General features: G+C 38.7%; 1 protein-coding gene across 1 annotated transcript in view; it reads right to left on the bottom strand.

The window, feature by feature from the left end:
- Window positions 1–12,448, bottom strand: part of MYL10 (myosin, light chain 10, regulatory) — a 13,301-nt gene that overhangs the window by 366 nt on the left and 487 nt on the right. Inside the window, exons 2-5 of the mRNA XM_009319325.1 lie at window positions 11,011–11,140; window positions 9,461–9,565; window positions 5,817–5,895; window positions 585–633 (exon numbers count right to left, since the gene is read on the bottom strand). Coding sequence (XP_009317600.1) covers window positions 585–633; window positions 5,817–5,895; window positions 9,461–9,565; window positions 11,011–11,140 — 363 coding nt within the window. The remainder of the gene's footprint in view (window positions 1–584; window positions 634–5,816; window positions 5,896–9,460; window positions 9,566–11,010; window positions 11,141–12,448) is intronic.

Below are 12,448 nucleotides of genomic sequence, written 5' to 3' on the forward strand. Positions count from 1 at the left end.
AAAGAGCTCTCCCTGAAATCCAGGTAAGCCCTGGCCAAATAATGTACTACAATCTGCACCCCAGTCTGTTCTTGCCACAAACCAATTCCACTCAATCTCTTCTTCTGAAAATAAAGTCCCTCTAAATTCCTCCCAGCCAGCAGAATCTGTGTTCAGTCTCGCACAAACCACAAAGTCAGTACCTCATTTCAGAACTCATTTCAGATTTCAAACAAAATAACTCTCACAGGAATGGAAACCAGGTCACAGTCCCCACCCAAACCCACTTGAACTCTAGTAAATTCATTGCCGAGCTCAACATAGGAAACAAGAAACAAATTCATTGCTGAGCTCGTCATAGGAACAGCAAGAGATAGGCCACGCTTACACTTGGATGGAAGTCCAAAGAATCTGTTTGACTTTGATTTAGCCATGGAGCTATTCAGAAGAGATGCTTTGAATTGTTCCTAATTGCTAGAACTGGCATCAACCTTCTCTCAATCTGGATTTGAGCTGAATTCATGCATTTAAAGAGGGACAAATACTTATTGCTGGATAGTAGCTGGAGATAGATTCCTATTTTGAATAAAGCAGAAGGTCCTTACCTCTTCTTGACTGAACCGGTCTGCCTGTGTCATAAGCATTTCTTTGATGCTGTTCAAATAAAACGAAATAACCTGATTAAAGGGTGATAATGGCACATGACAATTCAGATGGCAAGATCCCTCCTGAAGTCGCATGAAAGAAAATCTGTGTGACCGCATAAATTAGAGCTGTTAATCCTTACATGATATTGTAAGGGATTTTCTGTGGGCACCCATCAGTGTCAATGCCTCGCTCTGCCAACTTATTTTGCTTTTGTGACATTTTATAGAGGTTTAAAATTGTTTAAGGTTATTACTCTAATTGAAATACAGCAATTTTGTATGCTTATCTTAACCTAAAATGGTAGGTTTTCTCACTTGCTGTTTAAAGTTTGGATCACTTAACAAAACCAAAAGAGAGAATATTTTCTGTAAAATCTGGGGATGAAAGGAACAGAGCATGAAACGAGAAAGAGGACTTAAAAGAGAACTCCAACAGCTATTCCAAATCATCATCTGAGAATCCCTTTATTTGCATGCAGTCATTCCCGGAGGAGACTGTGAAACTGCATGAGACCTGTTGTATTTCACGGTACAATGTCTTGATCTGGAGTTACAGCACTGTAACAAGGAGCTTATCCCACACACAATCTGCATCCTATGCAATTACATCAAAGAGAGTATTTTTGGGACAGACCCTCAGCTGATTTACCCTCTGTTTTCAAACCCATTGTGGGAAGTCAGTCGAGCATGTAATTTTTTACCTAAGTTTATAGGTGAACAGAAAAGCCAGGAAGAATAATTACTCTTTCTAGCCTAACCCCTTTAGATAAAATGTCTATATTTCACCCACTTACTCGCGTGTTGAGGGCAGTACATGCACGATGTGCTAGAACATCCACCAGTATGAACTCAGTTATATCACATAAACATCCCTTTCACTTGCACTAATAATTTCCCCTTCCTGTAGAAGAATTCCTATATTAATCTCAAAGAGTTTGCATTTGCACTGAAGAGGCAGAGTTGTCTCCTTTTGTTACTACCAAAGGTATTTATACATTATCAGGATTTTTTCTAGATCAGTAAAGCAGAGTATAAACCTGTGATAACAGATGAGCAGTCTGTTGTACAAAAAAAAAAAAGCTGAAACAAGTATAGATATCTGTTTTAGTTTGTAGATTTGAAAAAAGGCTGCTTTTTTGAAGAATTTGTTGTGAGGGAGTGAGAGCAATAGTTTTCTGGAAACAGCCCTTTCTGCTTTTTAAAGTGAATATTTGAAACTAACTATTTATAATAGAAATCATGCCTGCACAGGAACACTTCCATATGAGCAAAATTCACCTACTGTGGATGCAGATGTTCAGGCAAAATAGTAAAGCTTCCCTTTCTGCTCCCATACACCATGCATCTCGAGTGAAAAATGTCACACAGATAAAAGTGTAGTTTTGATGGCAAAGCTACAACTGTACTTCCTCATATCTCTGGCACACATTATTTTTTTCCAGTAAAAGGCTACACAAAGACATATCCCCATTTGCATAAGTGGCATATACAGTTCTGAATCTCTTTCTAGTTGATGTGAAGTGCTCATTTGGAAGGACAGAAGGGGAAAACTGAAAAAAGAAGTTTCTGGGTAATGAATAAGGGTCTTACCCACAAGGACAAGAGTGAAAATATCCATCTAAGTTTTGGGAAATACTCCGAAGTCACAGACAGAGCTTAAGCTGTTGTATATATTTTTCCTGCCTTACTTTACCATTCTCTTTACCTAGCAAAGTCTTTCTTCATCTCTTTCTCTCATATTGCTGTTTCTCTTTTGTTATCCTGGCCATTTGTTATGTGACTGCACTTTTTGGAGTGGAATTCTCAAATGATCAGTGGGTGCAAGGTAGAGAGATCATTCGCATCAGAATAAATTGATTATTGGATATATGTGCACTGGGGCAAACGGCATTAGCAAATGTAAATAGGAAGTGTGATACAGGAAGGAACTTGGTGAACAGAAGGAAGCACTTACAGCAATTTTGTCAGAAGTCACAACTAAACTTCATCACAAACAGGACTGAATTAAAAAGAGGTCTGGGCACTGTGTGTCTTCTATTCACATTATTTAGGGGAAAAGAAAAGATCAGATATCTAATTATAATCTTCTGATGCACAGCCCAGTAGGCTCTGGCACACTCATAAGGAAGAAGGACTGAGTTAAGGATCTATGCACATTTTCCATTATTTATTTTATAGGGAACTGAACACTCACAATTTCCAAAACTACACATTATTCACTTTTTTCTTTGTGTATCTTGTTTTCTTTTTTAAAGACTATTTGCTTCTCAAAAAAAAAAAAAAAGTTTTCTGGGCAAAAAAGAATATCCATTTGCCTTGACGTAGGAGTCTAAATGTTACCTTCTGTCCTAGCTGACATCAGTTCGTTCTACAGTTACAAATACTTTGTTGCATTCTTATATTTTCAAAACCTTTTTTTAAATTAGCTGTGAAATCTCTGGGACATTTTGGTTTTCCACTGGGTTTGCCCTTTCTACAGTGCTCTCTTGGAGAAAATCAGGTGAGTTGAAAGGAGCAGTGCTCTACAACTATGATGAGAAACATCCCTAGCTCAGCCAAACTAACCTCCAAAGGTCCAGAACACATGTAAACTCCCTGGGTCCATTTTCATCTGGTACAAATCTGAAAAGTTTTGTTGGCATCAACATTAGACACAGTTGATGTTGGCCTGACTCACTTTGTCCAATGAATGGCGTTTAGGGCTGAATCATCTAACCTTTCCAAAAGCTATGCCAGTTTACACCAGCTGAGAATCTGACCTAAAGCATTTTCTCTTTTTGACATCATGCTATAGGAAGGATTTTATGTGTGGTATAAAGATGCAGACAAACAAAGTCTGTCATTGAATTTGGAAGTAAGTTATAAACTCCTGGAGCTTCTGGAAAGGTTAGAAGACTCCATCCCAGCTAGCATCAGATGGACTAAGTGAGTCATTTCCAGACTAGAGGTGAAAACACACAGAGGGAAGAGACATAAAAATCCCCAGAAGGATGTTAACTCCATGAACATAAAAAGAAGTTCTGATTAAAAGGTCAACATGGCTGGTTTTGGAGAGAAACATTCCAGGATTTTTTAATATGGAGAAATATTATTTATTAACATTAAGTGTCATATTGAAATGACTGTATGAGCCAACATAAAAATTATTTCAAAACCTTCAAATGTCTAAATTTTGGAAGCATATGAATAGAAGTTAAACCTCAAAGACATTCACGGAATTGATTTAATGGTTTGTTCTGTAATGATCAACATTACCCTCGGGTCTAATAAGTAAACGTTACGCTCTGTTGTGGTGATGAACTAAAACAATTGTCTAATGTTAGTAGTGCAGTGGGGGTGGGGACAAGGTTGACTTTTTCCATCAAGGAAAAATAAAAGTATTTCTCTCGCATCTTAATTTTGGAGTGTGATACTGCATTCCTAATTTGCCCGAAACTCCAACTGGCTTCCAGCATCCAAGGAATGTAGAACTGGACACAGGGTGGCAAGCTGCAGATTTTGTATGCAGTATATTGTTACAGATAGTGGTGGGAAATATAACGTTTCATGGGTTTTGTATTATCAGAAGGTTGTATTTCATGGTTGTGATTTCACTACCGTGTGATCTGGCCTATTTGGCAACAGGCTACATTTTATTCTGACTGTTTGAGTCACTTCTGATGTATTTGTCTTACTGTTCTTCCCAAGCTGTTTGGATAATGTTAACCCCAAAACAATCAGGATGACTGTTAACCCTCCGTTCCTTCTGATTGTTTGCTACATCCACTTGTGTTTTAATTAATTTGGAAGTTCTTTAGTGAAAAGACTGTCTCTTTGCTTTTATTTTGCATATTGCTTACCATAATTGGACTCTGATACCCACTGGGAATTAAGTGCCACTGTCATAGAAAAGCATATTGGTAACAGAAGGAAATATTGTACGTGAATTTTGTATTTTCAACTAACTTTCATGAGACATCAATAATTGCAGATAATGTCATGGAAAACTTCACCTCAGAGGTTCTGGTAACAGGTTTAGTTTTCAGTTACCATATCACAAGATTAGCAGAATTCCTTGATGCAAATACCATTTTGTAACTCATGGTTCCCTAATAAACTTCCTATACATATTATGCTTTATAAAATCTACCTGAAATGGCTGCTGCAGTAAAAGTATAGACCCCAAATTCACCAAGGAATTTAATCATATGCATAAATCTAGGCACATAAAGCATTTCACCGGAGCCATAGGTCAGACCTCCTCATCCACTGCCCCGATTTGATATCATTTGTCTCATTTACCTGAAGGCCTGCTTACACAGTTCTGGCAGTGCAGTAAGGATTTACATTTGTGCAATTAGCACTGAAAGTCCTTTTACCCTGCTTTGTTGGTGTAACAGGTTATGAATACAAATGAGGTCCTGCCTTCTTATTTAAAAATGGCCATATTGACAATAATTGCCTTATTATTAATAGTATTATTTGGTTTGACTACCACCATATCTAGTAGAAATTTACAGCAAATTATTGTCTAGAAGCAGAAGGCTCAAACAGTAAACACATAACAAGGAAAATGTCCTCACTAAACCATGTCCCAGAGTTAATTAAATTGATCACTTTTTTTAAAAGGGGACTAGCTTTCCCATTTTAGTCAAGCACTCTGAGAGTTAGGCACCAGACATTCATTTTAATTTTACATATGGAGTTAATCTGTAAAGAGTCATGTGTTGATTTATATCCAGACCTTCAAAAAAGGCTATCTAATGGCCTACATGTGATTATATTTCCATTGCCTCTTGCAATGTCTGAAGACAATAACATCTCTTTTTGGTATACAAATACATTCATAAAGTAGTCCAGTCTTTTAACTCTGGCTTACAAAGCTAATTGTTTCTCTGCCTGAACAGTTCCTCTGTCTCTTAAAATACTGTGAAAAATATAGCTTTTAAGGAGTTCTTTAAACTGTACAATTATTATTATTATTATTATTATTTTAAAAGGATTTGAAATAAACTTACTAGTCTGCCTTTATGTGGCCTTTTCCTTCTGGGTCGAAAATCTTAAAAGCATTCAGAATGGTTTCTTCTGGGTCCGTGCCTAAAATTAATGAAATATAATTTAGAAGCCTGGATGTATTTCTATAGCTGCTGAACACTTGCTAAGTAATTGCATTCACTTGAAAACAGTGCAAAGGATTTCAAATAAACTTACTAGTCTGCCTTTATGTGGCCTTTTCCTTCTGGGTCGAAAATCTTAAAAGCATTCAGAATGGTTTCTTCTGGGTCCGTGCCTAAAATTAATGAAATATAATTTAGAAGCCTGGATGTATTTCTATAGCTGCTGAACACTTGCTAAGTAATTGCATTCACTTGAAAACAGTGCAAAATGGAGAATTCTGCAGTTGTAGGTTTGAAGACAAAGGTTCCTTAAGTCGGCAGCATTTGTCATGTCAGATAAACAATAGAGGCAAATAGTTCAATGCTCAGAAGCTTAAAAATAATACCTCATATCTATTCTATGTCTGCAGGAGAGAAAACTTCCAGGAACTGGTCTCCAATATCAGTACCCAGAGGATTAGTGGCTTTCAGAAATGAAAATATAACAAACTGTTTCCATCACTGGCTTCCTTTAATCTTGTATTGTACGTTCCTTGTAAAAACACTTTTTGATGTTACTTGTTCTTTGCTATATAGAGAAGAGGTTATTTCCCTCACGAAAGGAAATGGAACTCATCACAAAATCAGAATGTCAGTGGAATGCAATGGAAACAGAATGATCAATGTAAAATGGTGATTTGCACTTACATTCTGTTCTTGCACTTACGTTGTGTCTTTATGCACTTCCACTTAAGTATCTCTTCATTAAGTGTTACTTATCGAAACAGGACGGTTTAAAGCACTAGACTATGGCTCCAAGATTTTGCTTCTGCTCTTAGCTGGGCCACAGACTTTTGGTATGACTTTAATTTCCCTTCTCCTCTGTTCCCAGCAGTAAAATGATAGTAATAGTCTTCCTTTTCTTCCATCCTTTATCTGTCCCATCTATTTAGACTGGAAAAAAATTGGGGCAGGGACTAGCTTTCACGGTGCCTTAAACTTGGCTGGGGTTTCTGACTATTCTGTAATACTGTAGATTCTGAGTATACTCACTTACAGTCAGTTTCAACCCACACCAAAGGATACACTATATACTCTGTTTCTGACCATTCCCCAGTATTTCAAAATATTACGGTAGTATATATAACACAAATCATTATTTATAACTGTAGGAAACCAAATTTACAAGCAGGAAGACTGACCCATGAACAAATGAAGCCATTTGGGATGCTGAAATGTTAAAAGCGTGATTAAAAAAAGGTAATAACATGAAGAATTGCAGTTTCAAAGTTTGTTTCAAAGCCTGGCAGAGAGAGAACCAGAATAGAACCCAGTCAAGGTTCCCTGCTCTAATGACTACATACACTCTTGGTGCCTTCTTAGTTTTCTTTGTCTAAAAGGTTTCACAAGGATTAGTAGTAGTATCTTAGTGGATATAATAGTGAATAAACCTAAGGCTGTATGGCCTCCTTCTTGTCACACACTGGCCATGGATATTTTTTTGCCAAGCTGTAGGCAATGTATTCAAACTGCAATGAATATATGATCAATACAAAGAGTATTGGTATTTAATGAGTGTTTTGATTGCCCCATGAAAAGAAACATCTTCCAGCTCCAAGGAAAGGTCTGCATTTTAAGCAGTCACCACTGTGTGGGGGATTTTTTTTTCCTTACTGTGTTTTACATTTTCTACTCAGTCATATCCTTGGACTTTGGCTTTGAAGAGAAGCAATGCAGCAGGCATTCTTTATTGATTAGCTGGTAAATAAAGTGGTTTCTTTGATGTGCGGCATCTCTGTTTTCTGTACAAATTGTATTATTCTGACTCCCTGTAGAAACAGCTCCATGTGGTTGGCATTAACATAAACCGAGTTTTGTTAGCTGTTCATCTGGCATCATAATCTCCATATACAAAGCTAAAGCTCGTCCCGAAAATCCCAGCTTCCCCTTTATGACAGAAATCAATTATAGCACAACAAATTTTACTTAGAAAGCACCTTTCACCAAATTCTCTGAGTGGTACTTAGCTAATAAAGAGTGTTGCAAAATTGCCATATCCACTTCCTCTAGCCCTTTCTCCCTTTCTAATTGCACTACAAAGGCTCTTCATCCCAATTAGTTTTGATTGGGAATGTGCAGTCTTTTGGCTCTGTTTCCTTTGCATGACAAACCCAACCAGAAGGGCATGACAAGCACAGCTGTGATTTTCCCTTCACCAAATGGAAATTAAAAAAACCCTCCTCCTCTGCTAGTAGCCAACAGGAAACCTGCAGACAAGAGGGGTACACTTTACCATTCACCTTCCTGTGCTGGCTCTGGTTTTAAGCCACACAATTGGCAGGGCCAGACTCTTTGCCAGCTTCAGCAATCATAAAAGACAAGAGGGAAGAGGGGAAAGGAAGAAGAGCTCGTTTCCATGCTCTGTGTGATCATAAGCACCACAAATAGACAGGAATGGGTAGCAGGGCACCCCACAAGAAATAGTCACATATCCCAGAAGGAAGATTATGGAGAAGGGCACTACCTACTCTGCAAGATGACATCTAGAATGTAAAGGTGGAGGTGCCACTGTGATCAAGACAGGTTGATGTCTGGGTAATAAAATCCCCACCTCAGTGTTACTCTACAGCCTTCTCCATCACCTGTTATGCTTCCCAGACATGCTGTGTTCCTTAGCAATAGTGTATTTCTTTGAGGACTAGCTACATTAATTCTTTCTTTCAGACCTCTCTATTTTCTACTCCTTGCTTGCTTGCAAGCATAGCAAGCCCTTCACGGAAAGTGTGCTCAGCAATATAAAGCCAGAGTCCAGCAGCAATACAATAAATGTTTTTAAGAAGATGCAATCCGATTTTTCCTTTTTTCTGTTCGTTAGTTATTTTAACAAACTTCTGGAGTGTGTTTGGCTAAGGCCAACTTTGCTTTGAAGGTCAGGGCTTTCACCTATCTCTAATGCATATAGGAAGATGACTAGAGGTTTCTCTTGGCCTCACACTCCCTCTCTTGCAGTTTCTAACCATTAACAGTATAAGAGATATGACTAAATTACTAGCTCCTACAACTAATTTAGTACCCACATTTTCTGAACTCCCTACAGTGATCCCTATATATTATGTGCAAATGGGCAAAATTCCTCTCCCTTATTACTGTAAATCCACTGAGATTAAATTATTTCAATTTATCCACTCCAGTAAGAGTTATTCAGTGAAATCTTCATCCAGTGGCAAAATCGCTATTGACCTCAAGTGAAACCAGGGCTGGGCCACTGGGTTACAACTAACACAGAAAATGAGGGAGGGCCATGTTGCTCCTTCATGCCCTATAACTGCAAGGATGATGCAGAGGTCATGTCTGCATAATGAGCCAAAGGAGTGCAGAAAGTTTTTTTGTAGAAGTACTGAAAATACTTTTAAACCAGCTAACACTGGGAGTGATACCACTATAGCATGAGCAACAGGAACCTACTGACGGTGAATGACTCATCTACACTGTGCTCCAGGCTGCCATGATTTCATTACTTTCTGGACCTCAATTTACCACTTTCATGTTAGCTTATGTAAGCTGAAATCACACCTTTGAATTGTCCTCTGGACCGTCCCTTAGCCTTTTCATACTTCATCTCTGTCTGCAAAAATGGAGGTCACTCCTTGCCTTTAAGCATTGTTCTGTGGATACATTATTATAATTTGCAAGGTGCTGAGATATTTCAGTGCTGAGGATCTTTGACAGATACCTCTCCAACCCCCCAAAGGTATGTACCTTTCAGCTTTTCCCCAAACATAGTAAGGAAGACAGTGAAGTTAATAGGACCTGGCGCCTCCTTCACCATGTCTTCAAGCTCTTCATTCTTGACATTCAGACGACCTGCAGCAGAGATCATTTTTCATAATAAATCACAAATTGTGTTTCAAAAAATGATTCCCATTCATCTCCTCCCACTGGGGAGCTCAGGGCTCTGTGCAACTTTGCTAATAACATGGTAGAACACAACTCTGGAATACCCTGGTGTAAAACAAATTGGCAGAGCTGGCGCTAAGATCAAAGGGTGACTGAAGGAGTAAGAAGGATAAATAATAGGGATGTGGCCAGCAGTGGACGGAAGAAGGGGCACTTCCAAATAAATTGTTTTTCTTCTTTGTTTTTTTACCCCAGGTGAAATACGGGCCCCTCTGATATTAATATAGTAGAGTTCGAAGTGACTGAAGTGAATCCAAGGTCTCAGTCTTTGCCCTCCTGTATATTGAGATGCCTTTCTGAGTAGAGGGCAGATGGATGAGTTGAGTAGTTGCATCCCTTCCCCATCCTTGTACAGTCCTACTGATGAGAATTTAGACCCTGGCAACTCTACTCAAATTGAGTGGTGATTTGCTGTGACTGTACTTTATAGGCATTGAAGGGCTTCACTGAATGGGAAAGATACCAGAACTTGGCCTTAAGAAATAAATATTTCAGGGTAACAGTAGCTACAGGCCAAAGTTTGCAAACCTCATTGTCGCAATAAAGAGTTCAGGAGCTTCTGCTCTTTGCACTGACTCTGCTGGCATCTGATTCCACCCCAGGGAGCACTAAAGATTCTTATCAAACTCTTTTTAATAAGATCCAGATGGCAAAAAGCCCAAATTCCTACATCACTGTTCAAGCCTCAAATGTTGCAACAAGGATACAACTCCAGGTTTGGGATCAAGAACATTTTGATTTTTCCTTTCTTTGGGAAGTTTTTCTTTAATCTGCTTGATATTATTAGGATTGTGATGCACGTGGAATGGACAATACCTAATCTCATGACATGCACATTCCACCCCGCATAAACGCGCAACAGCACAGAACCTCACATGAAGTCTTCCTACTTTTGTGTGGGCAGAGGGGCAGCTAGGCCATGACAACAACGTTAATTGGTAGATATTGCATGGCTCCTAGATGAAAAAGGTGCAGCCTGTGAAGCCTGGATTCAGAGGCACATCAGAAAGGCATGGACCCCTGCTTGGGTGGGCTTTTTATGAAAGATTTGCAGGGGAGGGATCAGTGCCTTTGGAGAGTTGCCAGCTGCACAGCTCTGTTGCACCCGCCAGTGAGTCCCAGAGAGACCTTAATTTCATTTCTGAAAGAGGCTGCTCAGGAGACTTTCCAGCTGGAGTTATGTAGTAAGATAGCAACTACCATAAAGGCAGAAGATCAAACTGAACAGGTTTCCTTTTGCCTCCTGTGTATCTCATTACTTCTCCCGCCATAATTCTAATACAAACTTTTCTTATGTGCTTGAAATTTAAACTGCATTTCTTTTAGGTATTTGATTATTACTACCAGTTTACCTAGTGCAGCAAATGTGTCTCTCAAGTCTGCTTTGTCAATAAAGCCGTCCCTGTTCTGATCCATGATGGTAAAAGCCTGTTGGAAGAAAAAGGAAAATTTATTGCCATTGCCATGTTGCACTGGACAGTGCTACAATCACACATACCGGTCCAGGGGGGTATTATATTCATGCTGTGAAGAAGAATATTTAACTTCCTTTGACTCATCCACATCATGCCACATCATTGCACTTTCCTCACTTTCAACACATTACTGTATCTTGGCAAGGGGCTTAATTAAACCCACCCAAACTTCTTCTTACTAAATTAATGCTCAATGCAGCGTGTAGCTGGGCTGAAGCCAATGCTGGCAGCTCCAGCCATTCAGGCCTTAACCCATAAAAGTTTGAATTAGGGAGGCTTTAGTTAGGGAGGATTTAGTCAGTGGTTACTGCGTGTGTTTTGTACCTTTCCCATACCTCATTCCTTTCTGCAGCTATCATATACTGTAAAACATTTAATTACTGTAGATCAAGATAAAGTCAATTTCTTCTGGACCTCAAAATGATCCTTCATACAGAGATAGCTGAATTTTCAAAAGTACAGAGAAATGTAGCTTTCATAGTATTATTTATTCAAAGTTTGTTTCCCTTTCCAATAAATTGTATCCTTCAGACTGTACTCTGTGCTCTGACTGACCTTGATGTGTTGACCTTAAATAGTTCTTGTCAGGCAAAATTTAACTTTTGATAGAAAAAAAACAGTTTTTTTTTCTATTTTCAGCCAACACAAAATTTATATACTCTAACCATTTTTTACCAAGCCAGCTAACTGACTATCTATTTATTTACCTGTTTGCATGTCTGTCTATTTGCTGCCATCACACTTTTAATGTTTCATTGATTTTGAAAGATTTTAATGACCTGAAATTCCCCTTATCATACTATGGGGAATATTAGTAGAACCAGGCATGTCTCTGAAGCTGGTTATCTGTCTGACATGCACATCAATATGAGAGTGTATCTTTACAGTGACCAGGAATTATTCTTACTTCAGTGTTATTATGAAAGACAATGTTCTCCTGAGAATACAGCTAGTCCATTGCAGCTACAGTAACTTGCGGAGTTTTACAGTAACTTGCAGAGTTTTAAAGTCTACTGTTCTACAGGCTGCACTTCTTTGCATGATCGTATTATATCAACATATTTTCATGTAGTTTTACCTCCACTTTCTTACGAAGCCCCACTGCTCACATTCCAGTTTGCCCATGTGATTATTTGCAGTGTGCATGTTCATAACCCTTCATTTACCTGCCAAACCATCACCTAATAAAAAATTAAGCCCAACTCTTTAGAGTTGCTTTCCCTCCTTTTTGGGGGGGCTTGCTTTAAATGGCGATCCCCACAATTTGGAAGCAAACCAGAAGAAAATATGAAGAGCAAAGCAGAGCCCAGCAAGC

This window comes from Pygoscelis adeliae, unplaced genomic scaffold, assembly GCF_000699105.1.
Source record: "Pygoscelis adeliae isolate BGI_AS28 unplaced genomic scaffold, ASM69910v1 Scaffold282, whole genome shotgun sequence".
Taxonomy (NCBI): Eukaryota; Metazoa; Chordata; class Aves; order Sphenisciformes; family Spheniscidae; genus Pygoscelis; species Pygoscelis adeliae.